The 22028-nt window shown below is 46.5% G+C and overlaps 2 protein-coding genes across 2 annotated transcripts; one reads left to right on the top strand and one right to left on the bottom strand.

Moving 5' to 3' along the window:
• On the bottom strand, positions 1418–4920 carry LOC8076306 (DNA-directed RNA polymerases II, IV and V subunit 10). The gene is made up of 4 exons (XM_002441876.2): positions 4759–4920; positions 4419–4477; positions 1787–1881; positions 1418–1697 (listed from the first exon to the last, which is right to left on the bottom strand). The coding sequence occupies exons 1-4, from the start codon at positions 4792–4794 to the stop codon at positions 1672–1674; spliced, it is 216 nt and encodes a 71-aa protein (XP_002441921.1). The 5' UTR covers positions 4795–4920; the 3' UTR covers positions 1418–1671.
• LOC8076305 (probable pectate lyase 4) lies at positions 5066–7545 on the top strand. Its single transcript, XM_002442874.2, has 4 exons — positions 5066–5439; positions 5535–5886; positions 5970–7217; positions 7303–7545. Exons 1-3 carry the CDS (start codon positions 5205–5207, stop codon positions 6487–6489), a joined length of 1107 nt encoding a protein of 368 aa, XP_002442919.2. The 5' UTR covers positions 5066–5204; the 3' UTR covers positions 6490–7217; positions 7303–7545.

Genomic DNA, 22028 nt, shown 5'->3' with positions numbered 1-22028 from the left:
GCAACATGGAGGTGGAAATAAGACAAAGGCACACAAAAAACACAATTCATACGTGAGAAGGACGGACTAACCTCTCTAGAGCCTCCAGTACCAAAACTAAGACTACGACAACTTCTCCATCTGACCTATAAAAGGATGGGGGTTCTCCACCCGTACGATGATGGATCGACCTATACAAGGATGGGGGTTCTCCACCCGCACGATGATGGATCGATAAAAATATAGAAATAGGATAAGATAGGGAAAACAATACTCGTTTCAAAAGGTGAAGTAAAAGTGTAATGATATATACAGCTAAGGGTTGAGGCATCCTAATAAATAAATAATTTGAACCTTATTCTATATGACCCAATCAAATTGATCAAGACCTTGTCATCTTATTTTGTATCGACAATTCAGTTAATATTTCATTGTAATTGAAATAGTTTTAACAAACATGTGCGTGTCGCACGTGTATATTTGCTAGTCTTTAAAAACTCATAGTAAATCACAGAAAAAACATAAAATAAAAAATTCAATTTTGTTGGACTTCACAGTAGATTTACACAGTGAATATAATATAGTATGTTTATAAACAAATTTTTGTTGTAACTTTAGATCTATGTTTTTCTGTAATTTTTGGAATAATTCATAGATCTAAAGATTCAACAAAAAATTATAATAAAGCATACCATATTATATGTTTACCATGTAGAGTCTAATAAAATTAGATTTTCTATTTTATAATTTTTATGTAATTTATTATAATTTTTTTAAAGATTCAGCAAAAATAAATAAATAAACACAAAACCACCATCACCGTAACAAAACCACCACCCAAGACCACTTAAGAGGTTTTTTTTACCTTTTTTTACCAATTTTAGAAAGTTCAAGAGATAGAAAATCCGATTTTATAGTTTATACAGTAAAACAGTCCAACAACCTATATAGTTGGGGGGGGGGGGGGTGTGTGTTGGTTACGAAGACTTTTCCTTTCCCAAATCAATTTTAATATTCATGCACGGAGCGAAATGAGCTCATTCACTACTTACATATAAATGGTTTTGCCAACAGTATTTTCATTATTAGTGTAATTAAAACCGACAGTGACCACTATTATATCACGACTGATTCATATCAAAACTAGCAGTGAAAATGATTTTCACAGCCAGATCAGAGAGAGGCAACGGTGGAAACCATGCAGCATAATGCGGATACCCAGAACATGAACGAAGAGAAGACACCACCTTTTGCATACTGAAAGCTCTCAAGGTAAGTGCTCTCTAACATCATCAGAACCTCTACCAGAATGACCGCTTGTGGTTGAATAATGATATGGAGAGAGCAATAGCTCCTATGGATGAGAAATGTCTCTTAGAGCTATAGAATACAATAATAAGAGGTGTACAAGCATGCATGACCAAAAGTAGTCCAACCAAAGACGCACATCTGTCAACAAAATATTATCGAATTCAATCCACACAAATACATTAGGTTTCAGTTACAGTTATATCACTTAAAATATCCAACGTCATGGCATAGATGCAACATGCAATTTCACATGAAAAGTCCACGCTCATGAGCAAAAGCATGTTCACACTCAAAGCATCTCTCTCCTGATGGATAAGAAACAACATACAACACACTATGATACTACGAAACAGTAGTGCTTTTGGAGCATGATGTGCTCACTTAACTTGTCTCAGTCTTCTCCAGTGCTGAAAATAAAGATAGATACATCTGTAAATAAATGGTGCGGCCATAAATGAAAATCGCAACTTGAATAGCAGCTCAAAAATCAACTTACTATTGTAGTTGAGCAATTTCTCAATGAGGTCAACATGGGTCATGAGCATCCGCCTGCAGCAGTAGCGGAACAATTCCAAAGCATCCAGAGCATCCCTGGCAACAGAAAGCATAGAAAGTAAGACCATGAATGAAAATCCCTGGCAATTCTAAAGAATGGAGTTTGTGGATACAAACTAGAGACAATTTTATAACGATACTTGACAAAATACAAATCGATCAGTAACAAGGACATGGAACTGAGTAGGTCAAAATCTTTACCAACTGCAATGCATAGCACAAAATCATAATACACTGTATTATATTTAGATTACTGTTGATAGATGAGTTTTCCTTTAATGATTGGTGGGCTACAGAGCAAACGAGAGAGTAGATAGACATGCTAGGAAGGGGCTCAACTCCATTGTCATCTCAGGAGCATGATCGATTTGTTACCACCACAACCAGTGTGTGTTTTAGGGTCTCTTTCCAAACCTAGCAGGAGTGCTATTGCTAGTTAGTGAGGCGATGCAGTTTTGGAGTAAAACCAGGGCTCAAAAAGGATTATCCCATCTTATCTGCCCTCGCGTCAGAATAAGGCTAATTCTTAATATAATGATAATGTTAATGATATGTAGCTCCCCAGCATGTGGGAGGAAAAAATCACAAAAAAACATATATGCAGAATTGCAGACATGGAGGTACATTCCCACATGGTGTTCTTATGAACGTTTATCTGAATGGCCCAAACCCAAGAAGCCTGACATCAGACAGCCGACCACAAGGGTAGGATAGAAGGGAACCATGATAATACTATTTCTTCTTGCCTGATTTAATTGGTACATCATGTCTCCTTATATAGCTATTTCTTCTTGCTTGATACATCACCTCTCCTTATATAGCTAGAGGCTTAATTGACTCCTAAGCAAGATAGTTAATCTTATCTCTAACCACAACCCTAATGAACCTCTCATACTAACTGAAACAGCCTATATGGCCTAGCCAACTGCGCCCATGACAGGTGTCCACTGGTTTAACAGATTTAATTTCTTGGGCTCACAATCAATTGTGGTTTCCATGTACTATTAAACATGTTGTTCCTTTTGTGTAAGGTCATATCGTCTGAACTTGGGATTTGTTTTGTTTGTTTGGTCGAGTGGTTGCCGCCTCATCTGAGCCCTGGGCGTTCAGTAAGGATGGCAGTAGTTGGTTTCGGGGTAAGAACGGTTTAAGTTTCACAAACTTCTGTAATTTCATTGCCATGAAAAATGAAATTCAATTCATCAGTGGTGAAATGAAATGTACTGTTAAACATAAATACCATCAGTAATGACAAATTTCAACCACCAACATTCAGGATGTATAAATATAATAAAAGGTTAAGCATTAGACCTTAGTAGGGCACAAAAAGAGAAACCCTGAAGTTAAGGACATATACATCTTAGCTAATCTGAACTAAGATAACATGTAGGTGTACGGAGGCCACAAAATGACATTTTGCTAGCATACAAATAAGGCTTAGAGGCTACAAATCTTTTAACGCAGTACAAAGAAATCCACCTATAGATCAGTGACCTCTGGTCAGTAAACTGTTAATCATTATCAGGCATATAGTCAAGGACACACTGCTACTGCTGCTGAATCAGTATACCCAAGCTCTTATCTTCTATAACTAAATAGATCCCCAATATAGGATTTTACTGGCTTCTCATGAAGCCACGTCATCATCATATGAAAATTCGTGTTTGCCATCTCTTTATTTGTGGTTTTGCTGTTTCTTCGTTCCAGCATGTCCATGCTTGCCCTTTCTTCTTCCCTGCATGTGTATTCAGTATTCTCACCATTCTCCTCAGCTGCATGCACATACAAACTGCTGCACTTTCCCTTTATGCTGTAACGGCTCACCACTAATTCTCCGTGCACTTTCCTTTTAAGCTGTAACAGCTCACCACTAATTCTCCGTTCATTAATTGCCAGCCAATTTATAAGAAGCACCTGTCCACCGACTTATTACAGCAGCCATGCAAAGTTGGCGGAGTTGGGGAAAACCAAGAGCACGGCCATAATATTGACCCCAGCCGCAAGGGAAGGCAACACCGCCGCTGCGAGCAGCACCAACACCACGGCCCCGAGTGCAGCTGCAGGGGAAGGCAGCGCCGCCGCAGCAGCCCCGAGCACGAGGTGTGGCAAGACAGGAGCAGCGCCACCGCGAGCAGCTAGCACTAGCTCCACGACCCCGACCACAGCTGCAGGGGAAGGCAGCACCATCGCAGCGAGCACCATCGGGGCCGCAGCCCCGAGCACAAGGCACGGCGAATGGGAGCAGTGCCGAAGAATCTCTCCATCTTTGCTAGTGGAGGAGCAGATGGGTGACGACGGAGAGAGATTGCGTTCAAGAGGCCGGAGAGAGAGAGGGACGGAACTCCGAGCGAGAAATTTGGTCAACGCAACGACCTATTATCATCCGAAACACCGACGATTCTATAGAAAATGTTAACAGGCTAGCAATTATTCATTTATTATCATCCCTCATATTTGTTCTACGTCCTATGCTTAGCCCATTGTTGGTTTCGCATACAAAGGCATGGTAACTTCACTCTGCAAGACTGCAATATAAGAGACCTGTGATAAAAAAAAAGACAGGAGATTTTTACCCTTCCGAGTAGTCGGCCTGGAGGAGGTCGAGGTAGAGGTCCCACTTGTTCCCAATCACCTGAAACAGCGAGAAACAAACACACACCTTAGTTCAACTAACCATTCACAGTAAGGTCTCTCCTCCCCGCTGCCCCCTCCATGCTCGCTCGAGACGCGGCTAGCAGCCTAGCGAGCGGCGTGCGCGAATCACGACGCGCGGTGAGTGCTGCAGGCCCAGAGAGAGGGGGTACCGAGCTCGAGCTGTCGCTGGGCGACGCGAACCAAACCCTAGAGGAACCAACCTAACCCAAACCAGCCGCGGCGCGCAAACTGTAGGGCGAGTCGGGAAAGGCGTGTTACCTTGCCGCAGGTGAAGCAGCGCACCGGGATGATCATCTTCGCCGCCGCCGCCGCCTCCGCCGCCGCTGGAGCCCGGAGCAGGAGAGGGAGGGTTTGGTCGTTTGGTCGGGATGGAGGTTGTGAACGAAACACAGGAGCGAGCGAGGCGGTCAGAAAACTGAGTAGTCTAGTTTAGCTATATCAGGACATGGGATGGGCCTTTGGGCTGGACAAATGGGCCTGGGCTATTATTCCACCTCGGGGAATTAAATTCTATATGGGCCCGCGTCGCAACCAATTCACACGGCTACTCCCTCGGGCCTCGGCGGACTTTTCTTCCGTGTCGGCGGATCTGGCCGCGTAGAGAAGCGCCGCTGGGAGGAGGAGGGGACAGGGGAGGCGGCGTGCCGGCGTCCCGAGTCCCGACCGCCGCCGGCAGCAGCTTGCGGCGGCGTACCGCGTGTTCCATGGGTTCACGAGTTTCGGGGCCCCACCACATGGATCCTCCTCCTCCGCCGCCGCCGCCGCCGCAGCAGCAGCACCCTCCTCATCCTCAGGGTGAGCGTCACGGCGGCGGAGAGACGATGCCGTACCAGGACGCGGACCATAGGCTCCGCGCGCTGGCCGGGCGCGCGGAGGGCTTCGGCCGCCACGCCATCGGCGGCCTCCACGGATCCATCTACCGCGTCACGTCGCTCCAAGGTACGTACGCACGGCGAGGGTATCCGCGCCTCAGTCAGAGCTTCAAACCATTTGATTGGTTCCTGACCGACGAGCCGTCGTCGGCGCGGGCGCAGACGACGGGTGCGGGAGCCTGAGGGAGGCGTGCCGCGGGGAGGAGCCGCGGTGGATCGTCTTCGAGGTGTCCGGCACCATCCACCTCCGCACCTACCTCCGTGTCTCCTCGTACAAGACCATCGACGGCCGCGGGCAGCGCGTGGTGCTCGCCGGCAAGGGGCTCCAGCTCAAGTCCTGCCACCACGTCATCGTCTGCAACCTGGTGTTCGAAGGAGGACGCGGCCACGACGTCGACGGCATCCAGATCAAGCCCGACTCCACCAACATCTGGATCGACCGCTGCACCCTCGCCGACTACGACGACGGCCTCATCGACATCACGCGGCAGAGCACCGACATCACGGTCTCAAGGTCTTGGAAATGTTACAACGATCTACTGAATTCATGAATGAATGAATGAACAAACCAGCCAATCAACCGATTACTGCACGCAGATGCCACTTCATGCGGCACGACAAGACGATGCTGATCGGCGCCGACCCGACGCACGTCGGCGACCGCTGCATCAGGGTGACCATCCACCACTGTTTCTTCGACGGCACGCGGCAGAGGCACCCCCGCCTCCGTTTCGGCAAGGTGCACCTCTACAACAACTACACGCGGAGCTGGGGCATCTACGCGGTCTGCGCAGGCGTCGAGGCCCAGATCGTGTCGCAGTGCAACATCTACGAGGCGGGTGGAGGGCCTCCGAAGAAGACGACTGTGTTCAAGTACATGCCGGAGAAGGCCGGCGACCGAGAGGATGTGGTGGCGGGGTTGGTCAGCTCGGAAGGGGACGCCTTCCTCAACGGCGCGCTGCCCTGCCTGATCGGTGGCCCTGGACCTGTCTTCAGGCCAGAGGATTACTACCAGCAGTGGACTATGGAGCCAGCGTCGCCGGCGCTCAAGGACATAATACAGCTCTGTGCAGGATGGCAGCCGGTGCCCAGGCCCTCTGACGATTTGTCATTCTGATATGCCTCACCATCTTGTTGCTGCGCAGGGATCCGCCCGATCCCTGACAGTTCCATGTCAGGAGCGTCATGGTTGACCCGACGTTCCGCGGGACGCCGTGTTCTGAAGCTGTTGGCGATGAGAGTGGCTCCCAGCATGACCGACCATATCCACCACCATGGCCAGAGGTATGCGGATCTAGAGTGTTGGAGTTGTTGCCGATATGAGGCTGAACACAATTACCGCTATCCAAGCTCCTGAGAGTGCAGAAAGGGTCACCAGAAACTTGATTTGGTGCCAGGCCGAAGGTGGTGGCTGCATAGTCCTCGAAGATCTGGCTAGCATCGGTAGGAACCAGAGCTGTCGGGCGAAGAAGGCTTCTCGCATGGGTCCCCAGAGCCGATGCCAAAGGATCCCCGAGACTGTTGCCGTCAGAGCGGCAAAACAGATCCGGGGTAGCCTCTCGACTATGTCCCTCTCGTTGCCTTGAACTGCCAACTGGATGAACCCGCTGAGCACTTGTCAGTGGTGGACATGGTGGTGGACATGGCATACCTCTCTGGCCATGGTGGTGGACATGGTCATGCTGGGAGCCACTCTCATCGCCAACAGCTTCAGAACACAGTGTCCCGCGGGACGTCGGGTCAACCATGACGCTCCTGACATGGAACTGTCAGGGATCGGGCGGATCCCTGCGCAGTTCTAAAATGACACACCTCGCCCACCTCCTCTCATCCACCAGAACACAGGTATGTTTTATTTCTGAAACAAAAAATTCTTCTATATCTCGTCTTTCGCTTATTAACAGATTCAATGCTTCTGATGGCTTTGTAGTCCCTGCTCTAGGCCACTCTGGTGGCCTTTGGCTCATCTGGAAGCAGGATGTTCTAATCACCGTAGTTGATCACTCCGACCACTATATTTTCACTTTGTGTAATAATAAGCTAGATAACCAGAACTTTGGGCTTGTTTGTATCTATGATGATCCCTATCATCGTCTACTAGATAATATTTGGATGCATGTCTACTCTTTTGTTCAAAACAATCCGAACTTACCTATATTTTGTATGGGAGATATGAATGAGATCCTACATCCTCACGAAAAACATAGGCCTGGTAGAGCTGATGTGCGCCGCATGAATTTATTTAGAGATGCTATCAAACGGTGTGCTTTTATTGATCTTGGTTATAGTGGTCCAGCTTATACCTGGTCTAACAAGAGATTCACTTCTGCTCCCACCTTCCAAGATTAGATAGATGTCTAGCTAACGCTGAGTGGTGTACGAAGTATCCTAGAACTACTGTTTACCATCTTCCTATGCTTCGCAGTGACCATGCTCCTATCCTCACGTTGCTTGATTCTAATCGGCATATTTATGTTAAACTCTTCCGTTTTGAAAATCGGTGGCTGCTCGAAGAGGATTATGATACTACGGCTAGGATTAGTCGGAACAAGTCGATTCATAGACCTTTCCACCAAAAAACTAAATACCTTGCTCTAGATCTTAAAAAGTGGTGTAGGAAAAAACCCCGTTTAGACGATCTCCTCTCTAACATTGAAAGCCAGCTTCTTACTGCTCAAACTCTTCACCCTACTCTCCAAGACTATAACTTGCAGGCACGTCTCTCCCATCAACACCAACACCAGCAGCTCCTTCACAAGGATGAGCAGTTCCACCTGCAAAGAGCCAAAAAGGATTGGGCCAAGCATGGTGACAGAAACACTGCTTTTTCCATCAATCTATTATCAAAAGATCAAGAAAGATCAGAATTACTGTTGATGCAAAAGTTGATCTGCAAACACAAAGGGCTAATACCCGGTTTAAACGTTAAGGCGTGCCAGCCGATTTGACCTTACTATCGGCAAAGGTGGTAACTCGAATACTTTGGTCCCGACAACAGCGATGCGCCCGGATGCCACGGCCAAGAGGTATTCACGCGGAACTTGAGAATACGTCGAGCTTAAGTCGACGAATTCCTAAGAACTCGTAATAAAAAGAAAAAAGGTATGACGAAGTCGTCGAAAAGTAGATGCTAGGATATGAGTAAAAACTGGTGTTTGATTGATTGATAGATAGATATTACAAAGTCCTAGGGTCCATATTTATACCCTGCCCAAAGAGCTACAACCAGACACGACTAGAACTCGAATTCCAAATTACACAGAATCCGTATACAAAACGATTTAAATAACTAAGGAAAACATAAAACTATCCCCCGTGACAAACTGGAACACCTTCACAAACCGATCGACAACTTCCAGATTCTCCCTCCATATCATCGGCAGACTCCCTTGTCGTAGCCATCGGCACAGACACATCATCACCTACGGACTTGGTCACGTTCAACCATCCCTCCATCGGCAACCATCCTCATCGGCAACCCATCCTGTAGATCAAGCACTGCCGTCTTATCTTACCGACCTATACTTTACCAATCATGGACACGTGCCCAAAAACGGTGTCAACACATGCCCCCCAATTTCGGAATATGAAATCATTAATGCTCCGAAATTCTCCGCAGTAATGATGCCTTTCCGTAATTAATGCTCCCAATCTGTAACCGACAGCCTTAATCTAAACAACTTTGATTTGATTCTTCTGCAGATTCCTCGAAATCCTCAACTTCCCAAACGGACATTTCCATTTTAGTCGCGCATCGGCAATATTACCGTTACAGAGACTTGCCGATGGACTGACCAGGACGTCCATATCTTATCCTCCCACACAGCTATCTCCACTTTATTCGCTCATCGGCAATATGACCGTTATAAGGCGCTGTCGATGGGCCGACCAGGAGATCCCGCACAGTAAAATATCTTTGGATAATGACCGCTTCCTGTCAAATCACCTGCACAATCCCTTGATTACCGTGCGAACAGTTACCATATCTACCTGATTACTCTCGGATTTCACGGATACGGCGAAGAGATAAGTCAAATTTGCCTTTGCCCGTTTTGTCCTATAAATAATTCCTTCTCGGGTACTCCTTCTCCATCACATCATTCCACAACTCCAACTTCACTTTCCCAGCGGCGGTGCTGTTCAAGAGCTCCAAGATCTCCGACGAAGTCCCTTCTTCACCAACTCAGAAGCCCTTGATCATCCTCCTCGTGACAAGATGGCCGTCAACTTCATCGTTCCTGAGGTCAGTTCTTCACTCCATCTTTTGTACTTTTCCTCGCATCCCTATTCATCCGCAATCTATTTTACTGAACATTTTCTTTTTCCTTCTCTGTTTCTTCTTTTACCTTCAAAACCATTAGAATCTGTCCAACAAAATCGTCATCCCCACCGATCAACCACACCTCCAATGTCTTGGTCCGCTAGGGAATCCAGATCCAACCGACCTCATTAACGCAGAAACCAACAGGATCCCTTTTAGAGCCGAGAATTTCTCTCTGGATCTATGGAAGGATACCTTCCGTTCCTGGCCCAGTCCTACCGTGGGATGGAAGGATTGGTTCTTGAGGGTCAGCCACTCAAATGAAGTCAAATGGGGCGAGAGAAAACTAGACCAATGCATCAGGTTGTCTATTGCCGATATGCATAGGAATGAATCACTGCTGATAGCTACATCATACTTCTGGTCGGACACGCTCAATGCCTTCGTCTTTGGCCACGGCCCTGCTTCCCCTACACTTGCCGATGTAGTTATGCTCACTGGCCTAGATGTATCTTCTGCCGATAGCACCCATTTCTTTGACACCACGCCTAGCGCCAAGGTAGAAACCTGCTCCATCGGCGGCTGGTCCGGGTATATTCAGCCACAAAACGGGGTCCGTTGACATAAAGGAACAAACCACCTTTCTGAACATGTGGCTGGACAAGTTCGTATTCTGTGGCCGATCGGCAGGCCCGACCTCCGTCTATCTATCGGCAACAGAGAGACTGGCTAACGGTGGCCGATTTCCCCTCGGCTGATACCTGCTCGGTGCAGCCTATCATCTTCTCCACCAGGTAGCTAAGAAACTCCTGCTTGGCCAGCCCATCGGCAACTTGGGGGGTCCCTGGTGGTTTATCAACATGTGGCTCAGTCTCCACATGCACAAGCGCCTTGAGTTCGATCTTTTCGCGCAGCGTTTCCCCAGAGATATAACCGAGGACCATGAATTTGGTGAAGAAGAATCGGCAACACGCCCTCCCCTGAATTTTGGCGAGGCTGCCATAGTTCTACCTGGTACAGGGGGTAATGCAGATCAGGTCAGCCGATTCTTCCAAACTTTGTATGAAGGCTTGACCAGAGAGGAACGAGCATGGTTGCCCTATGACGATCCAGACACCATGTTTCCTCTAGTTTTCAACCCGTTCGATGATACTCTCAACAAGGATCACGAAGTGATGATGGCACTGATCACCCCCAGAGCCATACCAGTGAACTTCTTTGGCAGTGGGAAAACTTCTATCCAAACCTATGAATTTTACAACCCATCGGCATTTGCCCGTCAATTGGCTTTCGGCCAGCTGCCGATTGCACTCTGTTATGCCGATGTGATAAAACCCAGAGAAGCCATCACCAATCTTCTTGAATGGATTCGAGTAGCCCAACTGCCACCAAGTGCCGATACAGATGCAGACTTGTCTGAGTGGGTTCCAGCCGCCTTCATCACTCAGTCATACAAACAATGGTGGGCAGAATGGAAGGAGCACCTGTTCTGCAGATCGGCTCTTGCATACCGCGGCATGATCGATCCTCAGTACAAAGTCCCCGAAAATACTGTAAGTACCTCCAAACCGATGTTCTGACTCTTCTATTTTCATTTTCACCGGTAACTTACTCTTTGTGTGACTTTTCAGGTCGATGACACTCCCCCGTCAGTCAGCAGAAGCGGCAAGCCGATTGATCTGTTCCCATCGGGTCCGATCTCTTCAATCGGCAACAATGCTCCTACCCTGGCCGCCATAATGCATCGAGGTGTGAGCCTCAAGAAAGTAACCACCAAGAGGACCAAGACATCTCCATCGGTAGTTGCCTCTACCTTGGCACAGGCGTTCAAGGTATACTCCCAATTTTTACACCAATTTTACTCCTGTGCCTGTTGTACTTGCACTCACAAATCTCCCTTTCTGTATCAGCATACCAGCGCATCGGCAAGGACCAAAAGCAAAGGTGCCGATGCCCCCCAGTCCAGCCAGCAGAAGAGAAAAGGCGTCAAGAGTACCAGAGCACAAACAAAGCGCCAGAAAGTAGCAACTCCACCTCCTCCTCCGGTATCTCCAATCCCGGTGGAATCCTCTCCTTCTTCTCCAGAGATACAGACACAGCAAGTACCATCTCCCCCTCCAGTGCAAGAAGCACCGCAAGTAGAAGAACCCCAACCAGAAGAACCTCAACCAGAAGTTCTCCAGCCATAAGTCATATCGGCTGATGTGCATGAACAAACTACCGATCCAGCAGGTTCCATTATAGCATCGGTGGTCTCTTCTATCCAGACAAGCACTGCTTCTCCTCAAGGTAACACGCTTTTATAATATTGTTGCCGATGAACTTATTTTTTCTGCTTTATAACCACTTCTGTTAATTTTTCAGCTGACGTAGTTCCATCGGCAACTCCAGCCGATCAACCCGTAGCTCCATCGGCATCTTCGAGTCAGAGGTAAGAGATTGCCCTGAAGCAAGTAAGTTACCCAATCTCTGTTTGCATCGTTTATCAATACCTGATCACAGAATAACTCGTTTTATTTCTTTTTCAGGAGCAGGACTCTCCCGACAGCTTGTTCTCTTTCGCCATCGACATCTCCAAAGATGAGGGTGAAGAAGCAAGCTCTTCTCGGGCAGTTATGATCACATCGGTAGACGTCAGGGCGAAGCTGGAAGAATTATCGGCTCTCCTCCACCAAGACACAGCTCAGCTAGTCGATGATTCTGATCCGGCCAAAGCTTTATTCAAGACTCTGAGAGGCCAAATCCCCGCCGATGCTGAAGAAGTTCTTTTCCAAGCAGCACACCTGGAGAGTCGTCAACTGCAGTACCAGAGGGCTGCCCAGCGCCTTGCCGACAGAGCCGCTCAGACTCGTCTTTCCGAGGAGATGATGAAAGAAAAGATCCTGACCGATGAGAAGCACAAGAACATCGGCACCTTGAAGTCCTCAGGAGACGCACTGAAGCAGAAGATCTCTGATCTATCGGCAAAAAGAGAAGCCGTGTTGGCAGAACTCAAGCAAGTGGAGGATGCCCTATCCCAAGCCCAACAGGAAGAGAGCCAACTGCCGGAGACCATCAAACTCCTTGAGCAAGAGCGAAATGCCCATGGTCGCAAAGCACTGCAGTTGAAGAAGAAGTTGAAGCCGATAGAAGGTTCCGCCGATGAAGACGTCAAAGAGATAGAAGCAGCCAACCAAATCCGCCTACGTGCCATATCGGCCATCCAAGCGCTGCTAAACATGTGAGCCCTTCATCGGCAAGATACTCGCTCCTCTCTGCTTCCCAGCCTTCTTGATGTTTAGTCTAGCCGATAGGACTGTTATCGGCATCTTTTGAAACATTAAGTCTGACCCAAGATACATTTCAATCCAGCCGATAGGAGTGTTATCGGCATTTAAATTTTTATGCATCGACCCATATACTTGGGTAGTACTTCTTCAGATATTTGTCATTTAATGCTCTGGGAAATTCGACCCCTTCGAGGGTTTCTAAGATATAAGCGTTACCAGGAGCCGATCGACTTATCCGATAGGGACCCTCCCAATTGGGAAATCACTTCCCAAACTTTGGACTTTTAGTCCCGATCGGTAAGATTAACTTTCATACTAAGTCCCTATCGGCAAACTCCTTAGCTTTTACCTTCTTATCATACCATCTGGCAATTCTTTTCTTATTCTCTTCTATACTCATCAAAGCCCTCAGCCGATGCCCTGCTAGATCATCCAACTCGTCTGTCATCAAAGTAGCACAATCATCGGCAGCCAATTGATCTTGAAAAGATAATCGCCTAGACCCAGCCTTAATTTCCCAAGGTAATACTGCATCATGCCCATACACCAACTGATAGGGTGAAACCTTGGTCGATCCATGACAAGCCATCCGGTATGACCATAAAGCCTCATTTAACAACGTGTGCCACCTTCTAGGATTTTCTTCAATCTTTCGTTTAATAAGCTTAATAATTCCTTTGTTAGACGCCTCAGCCTGCCCATTAGCTTGAGCATAGTAAGGAGAAGAATTTAACACCTTAATCCCCATGCCGATTGCGAATTCATCAAACTCCCCTGATGTAAACATAGTGCCTTGATCGGTAGTAATTGTTTGAGGAATCCCAAATCGGTAAATATTATGCTCTTTCACAAAATCAATCATATTGGCCGATGTGACTTTCTTCAAAGGAATAGCTTCAACCCATTTGGTGAAATAATCGGTGGCAACTAGAATAAACTTATGCCCTTTGCTAGATGGTGGATAAATCTGGCCGATCAAATCAATAGCCCATCCTCGGAACGGCCAAGGCTTTATAATAGGATTCATAGCCGATGCAGGCGCCCTTTGAATATTACCAAACTTTTGACATCCTTGACACCCTTTGAAATACTTAAAGCAATCCTCAAGTATAATCGGCCAATAATATCTGTTCCTCCTAACCATCCACTTCATCTTGAAAGCCGACTGATGTGCTCCACATACCCCCTCATGGATTTCTCCCATCAAACTTCTAGCTTCATCATCACCTAAGCATCGGAGAAGAATCCCATCAATAGTTCGGTAATACAATTCATCTTCGAGGAGCACATACTTGGTGGCTTGAAACCGAACCCTCCTCTCAACTTTCTTAGATGGATCCTTCAAATAATCAATAATTTCTTTTCTCCAATCATCGGCACCGATCGCCGATGTTGCATTAACCATAGGCTGATATCCCGAGGCATGCTGAGCCAACCGATTGGCCTCTTCATTATGCAATCGAGGAACATGCTCTAATCGGAAATCTTTGAATTCTCTTAACAGTTGCATACTCCTTTCGTAGTAAGTTATGAGAACTTCACTTCGACATTCATAACTTCCAGCCAATTGATTTATAACAACATAGAATCCCCGAAGACCTCAACAGCATCAGCATGAACCTCTCTTAACAACTCTAATCCCTTTATTAAAGCTTGATACTCAGCTTGATTATTTGTCGACGTGGCAGCAATCGGCAAGGAAAACTCATACTTCTTTCCCCGAGGGGAAATTAATACTATGCCGATTCCTGCCCCCCGCTCACATGTGGATCCATCAAAGAAGAGCGTCCAAGGTACAATTTCCAAAGTTTCCACTGCACCGCAATGTTGAGTTACAAAGTCGGCCATAACCTATCCCTTAACTGCCTTAGCTGATTCGTAACGCAAATCGAATTCCGACAGCGCCAAAATCCATTTACCGATCCTGCCACTCATAATCGGCATAGATAGCATGTACCGAACCACATCATCTTTGCAAATAACAGTGCATTCGGCCGATAGCAAGTAGTGTCTTAACTTGGTACAAGAGAAATGCAGGCACAAGCATAGTTTCTCAATAGCCTAATACCTGGTCTCAGCATCAATCAACCTCCTGCTTAAGTAATAAATCACGCGTTCCTTCCCTTCAAATTCTTGAATTAAAGCCGAACCGATGACCATCCCATCGGTAGACAAATACAATCTGAATGGCTTCCCTTGCTGAGGTGGAATTAGAACTGGAGGATTCACTAAATAATTCTTGATTTCATCCAGAGCCAACTGCTGTTCTTTCCCCAAACAAATTCTTGATCGGCTTTCAGTTTAAGAAGAGGACTGAAAGCACGAATTTTACCAGACAAATTAGATATAAATCTCCTGATAAAATTTACCTTGCCGATCAAGGACTGGAGCTCAGTCTTGTTGGTGGGGGCAACTATTTTGTTGATAGCCTCAATAGATCTTTGACTAATTTCAATCCCCCTTTGATGCACCATGAAACCAAGAAACTGCCCTGCCGATACACCGAATGCACACTTATTGGGATTCATTTTCAAACCATGCTTCCTCGTGCACTCCAACACCTTTCGTAGATCGGCAAGATGCTTTGTGAAGTCCCCAGACTTAACCACCACATCATCAATATAAATCTCCACCAGCTTACCGATGAACTCGTGGAATATGAAATTCATGGCCCTCTGATAAGTAGCACCAGCATTTTTCAAGCCAAAGGTCATGACTATCCATTCAAACAACCCGACATGACCAGGACATCTAAATGCAGTCTTTGGAATATCCTCTTCTGCCATAAATATTTGATTGTATCCTGCATTGCCATCCATAAAGCTAATGATCCGATGCCCAGCCGCAGCATCAACTAGCAGATCGGCAACTGGCATTGGGTAGCCATCCATCGGTGTAGCTTTGTTGAGATTCCTGAAATCAATGCAAACCCGAAGCTTCCCGTTCTTCTTGTAGACCGGAACAACATTGGAAATCCACTCGGCATATCGACATTGCCGAATAAACTTGGCTTCAATGAGTTTAGTTATTTCGGCCTTGATATCGGGAAGAATATTAGGATTACATCGGCGAGCTGGCTGCTGATGTGGCCGAAATCCAGACTTGATAGGCAACCGATGTTCAAAAATCGATCGGTCCAAACCAGGCATCTCAGTATAATCCCAAGCAAAGCAATCTTTATATTCCTTTAACAAATCAGTCAACTGCTGTTTACACTCAGGACTTAACTTAGCACTAATAAAAGTAGGTCTAGGTTTATCACCACTACCTATATCTACTTCTACCAAATCATCGGCCGATGTGAACCCCTGGCCAAACTTTCCATCATCGGCGAACCTATCCATTAAAAACCATCTTCAGAACCGACTGCTTGGATCGGTGGAATTTCATAATCGGCAACTTTGAGGAAATCCTTTTCCCAAACTTCTCCTGAAATACACCTAGTCCTTTCATAGGTGTCTGCTTCTGCCGATGCAATAACATAGGAAGAATCTCTCGGGACTATCTCAATCTTGTCACCTACCCACTGGACCAAGCACTGGTGCATTGTAGACGGGATGCAACAATTGGCGTGAATCCAATCTCTCCCCAGCAACAGATTGTAGGCACCTTTTCCACTGATCACGAAGAAGGTCGTCGGCAAGGTTTTGCTGCCGATGGTCAATTCTACGCATATAGCTCCTTTAACTGGGGATACATTGCCCTCGAAGTCCTTGAGCATCATATCGGTCTTGGTCAGGTCCTGATCTCCTTTTCCAAGCTTTCGATACACTGCATACGGTATGATGTTGATAGCAGCCCCACCATCAATTAAAATCTTGGTCATCGGTTGACCATCAACCCTTCCTTTGACAAACAGAGCCTTGAGATGTTGCCTTTCATCATCGGCAGGCTTTTCGAAGATAGCTGTCATCGGATCCGGAGCCAATTGAGCTATTTGGTCGGAGAACTCTACCTCATCATCACTGGATGGCGCAAGGAACTCCATCGGCAACATAAAGACCATGTTGACATCTGCCGATGGACCTTTCTCCTTAGGATCTGACTGTTGCTGATCCCCAGACTGTCCAGAGTTCTCTCCCTTGCTCAACTCTTCTCGCCTTTCGCGCTGCAGCCTTCTTTTCTGTGTTCTGGTCAATCCCTCTGGACACCATGGAGGAAGTTGCTGCTGCCTCACCGCTGGGCGACGATTTTCCCTGGAATCCATCCGATAAGTGTTGGCATCCCTGCAAAATATGAATTCATCGGGAACCCGTGCATTAGCCATTCCTTCAAGTTCTTCCTGGTTTCTGGGAAAATATTCAACACGATCCCCAGGCCTGTCATGCACACTGAGCCTGCCCCCCAGCCGATCATGAACGGATGCTCTCCCCCTAATCGGCCTATTAGATCGCCGATCATTATCACGATAGTACCGATCGGACCTGTCATACCGGTCGTAACCGTTGCACTCAGGACAATCTCTGACAGTGGGAAGTTTGATATTTTCCTCCCAACAACGAATGAAGAACGAGCAATTCCAGTGGTCCCTATGCCGATTCCACTCCTGTCGGCGTCTTTCCTCTTCCCGACGATAATCCTCTTGCTGGCACCGATACCGATCTTCACGTTGCTGCCAAGTCTCCCGGGGCCTCCGGTGGGTTATCACAATGCCGGATCGGGGAGGCCTTCCTGAGTTAGCTCCCTCCTGGATCAAGCCTTTCCCTTTCGCATCAGCAGTAGTGATTTGATGCTGAGGATCCACCGATGCACTTCTTTTAGCTGCTTCTGATGTTAAGACCTTGGCCTTTCCCTTAGCATCCAGCATGTTTGTCGGGAAAGGATGTTGGTCAATCTTCATCGGCTTCTGGGTCTTGGAGCTGTCAAATTTGATCCTTCCAGACTCTATAGCCGACTGCAGCTGCTGTCTGAAGACCTTGCACTCATTAGTGTCGTGAGAGGTTGCATTGTGCCACTTACAATATTTCATCCTCTTTAATTCTTTAGTCGATGGGATCACATGATTAGGTGACAGCTTGATCTGACCTTCTTGGAGTAGAAAGTCAAATATCCTATCGGCCTTAGTGGTGTCGAATGCGAACTTTTCTGGTTCCTTGTGCCCAAAAGGGCAAGACATCGGCTTCTTATTTTTCACCCATTCCGCCAAGCCGATGACTGGTTCTTCATCAGAGTCCGAGCTTGTTGCTTCATCAACGAACGACACCTTTTTGTTCCATGCTCTCTTGGGCTCGAAAGGCTTGATATCTTGATCAGAAATTCTCTGCACCAAATGACTTAAGCTTTCAAACTCCTGAGACGCATACTTGTCCCTGATGTGTGGCAACAAACCCTGGAAAGCCAAATCGGCTAGCTGCCGATCATCCAGAACCAGGCTATAGCATTTGTTCTTGACTTCCCGTATTCTCTGCACAAAACTTTCAACCGATTCATCATTGCGTTGCCTCAATTTAACCAAATCGGTGATTTTCTTCTCATGGACCCCAGAAAAGAAGTACTTGTGGAATTGTTTTTCCAGATCGGCCCAGGTAATCACTGAGTTGGGAGGTAATGATATAAACCAAGTGAAAGCCGATCCAGACAATGATGATGAGAATAAACGAACCCTTAACTCATCCCTGTTACCAGCTTCCCCACATTGGATGATGAACCTGTTGACGTGCTCCATGGTTGACGTGTCATCCTGCCTAGAAAACTTAGTAAAATCCGGTACCTTGTACCGATTTGGAAGCGGGATTAAATCATATGTGGGAGGATACGGTGTCCGATAAGAGTAAGTGTTGACTTTGGGTTTTATCCCAAATTGGTCCCTCATCACTTCAGCGATCTTATCGGCCCAATAAGCATCGGCATCTTGCCGATGAGACGGTTGCGGATCGGGCGCCTGCTGGTAGGCTTCCACGTGTCGATGTGGCGCACGATCTGCATGGAACATCGGGTTAATCATCTGGCCCCCAATCTGTGGACCACCAAGCTGTTGCCCGCCAATCTGCTGTCCGCCGATCTGCTGCCCAAAATTCACTGGTTGGTTGGGCATTCCCTGATTCTGGAACCCGAGATAGATCTGGCCTTGCTGGTACCCTGTAGCCTGACGACTCTGTTGGGGTGTTTGCGGAAAGACTTGCTGCCCAAGCCATCCATTATTAGCGTCCATCGGCATAGGACCTGCCGATGACCGGTAATTGGGCATGATCATTGGATTGACATACCCTGGCTGAGTCACAAACCTCTGTTGCATCAGCATTGAGTCTGCCGATGCATTAGGCATCTGGAACGTCGGAGCTTGAGAATTCCCAGTGTAAGGTCTTGCAGTAGTAGTTGTGGTATACTGGGGACTCTGATTCATCGGCATGCTTGGGGGTGCCGATGTCATAGTAGCCTTGCCTCTCACATCAGTCGTCTGTGATGTACCCTGTGTTAACTCTGGAGGCATACCATAACCCCACCAGTTAGGAGGAGGAATCGATCCCGACATTGCCGATGCCAACAGATCTGTAGTGAGTTTAATCTGCCCATCTGAAGTCGGTGGATTTATCATTGGCGTAGATCGTGCATTAGTGACTCCTAACGTGCTTGGAGGGACAGGAATTTCCAGGCCCGCAGCGGCTGTAGCAACCGATGGAGCTCTGACCACCGATGATCCTGGCTGATGATGAGAAGGGCCCACATAATCTGGTGGCAATTGTCCTTCCTTGAAATTTCTAGCCACGGCATTGAAAACCGTATTGGACAGTACACCAGCTTGGTTAATCAAAGCACGGTTGATAGCACTATCAACCATCTCTTGAAGTTTACCAGGATTGGCTTCAAAAGTAACCTGCCGAGGTGCCGGCAGTGCATCCTTCTGGATCACCTCGTTGCTCCTGTTCATGCTGAAGGACCTCAGGCATTGCTGCTTGTAATCCTCCATGGCTTTAGCAATAGCTTGCTTCTGCTCATCCTTGAGATTGGCTTCCGTCATGGGGATGACGTTCTCCTGATCAAACTCAGAAGTCGACATGTTGATCTTGATCTTGGATCTGTCCCACCAGGCGTGCCAAAAGATGTGTTGATGCAAAAGCTGATCTGCAAACACAAAGGGCTAATACCCGGTTTAAACGTTAAGGCGTGCCAGCCGATTTGACCTTACTATCGGCAAAGGTGGTAACTCGAATACTTTGGTCCCGACAACAGCGATGCGCCCGGATGCCACGGCCAAGAGGTATTCACGCGGAACTTGAGAACACGTTGAGCTTAAGTCGACGAATTCCTAAGTACTCGTAATGAAAAGAAAAAAGGTATGACGAAGTCGTCGAAAAGTAGATGCTAGGATATGAGTAAAAACTGGTGTTTGATTGATTGATAGATAGATATTACAAAGTCCTAGGGTCCATATTTATACCCTGCCCAAAGAGCTACAACGAGACACGACTAGAACTCGAATTCCAAATTACACAGAATCCATATACAAAACGATTTAAATAACTAAGGAAAACATAAAACTATCCCCCCTTGACAAACTGGAACACCTCCACAAACCGATCGGCAACTTCCAGATGCTCCCTCCATATCATCGGCAGACTCCCTTGTCGTAGCCATCGACACAGACACATCATCACCTACGGACTTGGTCACGTTCAACCATCCCTCCATCGGCAACCATCCTCATCGACAACCCATCATGTAGATCAAGCACTGCCGTCTTATCTTACCGACCTATACTTTACCAATCATGGACACGTGCCCAAAAACGGTGTCAACAATTACTTTTTTACAAAACCCTAATGGTACACCTTCTACTACTCAAGATCAATTACAATCTACTTTACTCAACTATTTCCACGATATTTTTGTTGTTAATAATATTTCCACGCAGTCTCATGCAGATCAGATCCATGCTAACACTTACACTCATGCTCAAACATATCACCAAACAACTGCAAAAGTCACTTCTTCAGATACTTCTACTTATCATCCTCAGATTAATCAATCCGATTTCACTTTCACCAATTCGATCCCTACTTTGCAGGAACTTCACTCCATAATCAAAAGTATGCGAAGTAATGCCTCCCCGGGACCGGATGGGCTCAATGCAGCCTTCTACAAATCAGCCTGGCCTTGGATTGGCCCTGATATCCTCAACCTGGTAACTAAGTTCTACACTGAAGCTTTCATGCACCCGGAAATCAACCAAACCTTTTTAGTGCTTATCCCCAAAAAACTGCAACCTGCTATCCCCGAAGATTATAGACCCATTAGTCTTTGCAATGTTGCCTACAAAATCATTTCTAAAACTCTGGCTGATAGGCTAAAACCTCATCTCCCTCACAACATTCACCATTCTCAAACGGCTTTTATACAAAATAGACATATTTGCACCAATATTATTATTGCTCAGGAAATAATTCATTCTTTCACTCTTAAATCCTGGGCTAATCAAGCTTTTCTCCTCAAAATAGACCTTGCTAAGGCTTTTGACAGGTTAAAGTGGGACTTCATAGCGGTGGCTCTAACCAGACTTCAGCTTCCTACCTCTTTTATAAACCTCATCTACCAATGTATCTCCACTACTACTCTATCCATTCTAGTGAATGGTGAACCCACTGCAGGTTTCTCAGTCACTAGAGGTATAAGGCAGGGTTGTCCTCTTTCTCCATATCTTTTTGTTGTTGCTATCAATGAATTATCAATCTCTCTTCAACATCACCTGCAGAACTCCAGACTTACAGGTATATCTTTGGGGCAAGGATGCCCCCCGATCCACTCTCTTCTCTTTGCAGATGACTTAATCATTTGTGGTAAAGCCAACCTGCAGGAGGCCCAGACAATCCACACAGCTCTTTATGATTTCTGCGAACAATCAGGTCAGACCCCCAACCTTAACAAGTCCTCCATTTTATTTAGTAAGAATGTTCCTACTCAAGTTCACAACCAAATTAAATCTATTTTTCCAGTTCCTGATCTCAATCCTAATACCCTTCACCTAGGCCATCCTCTGATTTTTCACCATAAAGATAGGAACAAAGCTTATGCTTTTATCAAGAATAAATTCCATGCAAAATTTACCACTGTAAAGGCTAACAAACTTAACCATGCTGGTAGACTTACCTATATTCAATCGGTTCTCTCTGCCATTCCTGTTTATTACAT

Source organism: Sorghum bicolor, chromosome 8 (genome assembly GCF_000003195.3).
Source record: "Sorghum bicolor cultivar BTx623 chromosome 8, Sorghum_bicolor_NCBIv3, whole genome shotgun sequence".
In the NCBI taxonomy this organism is placed as follows: domain Eukaryota; kingdom Viridiplantae; phylum Streptophyta; class Magnoliopsida; order Poales; family Poaceae; genus Sorghum; species Sorghum bicolor.
Note: the sequence above shows the minus strand (reverse complement) of the source record. Positions and strands in the feature narration are given on the sequence as shown.

Bases quoted from the DNA above. Each gene is read 5' to 3' on its own strand.
- LOC8076306 (XM_002441876.2), bottom strand. From the start codon at position 4,794: ATGATCATCCCGGTGCGCTGCTTCACCTGCGGCAAG. The intron at 4,478-4,758 runs GTAACACGCCTT...TCGCTGTTTCAG, and splicing joins GCTGCTTCACCTGCGGCAAG to GTGATTGGGAACAAGTGGGA. The intron at 1,698-1,786 runs GTAAGTTGATTT...CTTTATTTTCAG, and splicing joins GAAATTGCTCAACTACAATA to CACTGGAGAAGACTGAGACA.
- LOC8076305 (XM_002442874.2), top strand. From the start codon at position 5,205: ATGGGTTCACGAGTTTCGGGGCCCCACCACATGGATCCTCCTCCTCCG. The intron at 5,440-5,534 runs GTACGTACGCAC...GCGCGGGCGCAG, and splicing joins CCGCGTCACGTCGCTCCAAG to ACGACGGGTGCGGGAGCCTG. The intron at 5,887-5,969 runs GTCTTGGAAATG...TACTGCACGCAG, and splicing joins ACCGACATCACGGTCTCAAG to ATGCCACTTCATGCGGCACG.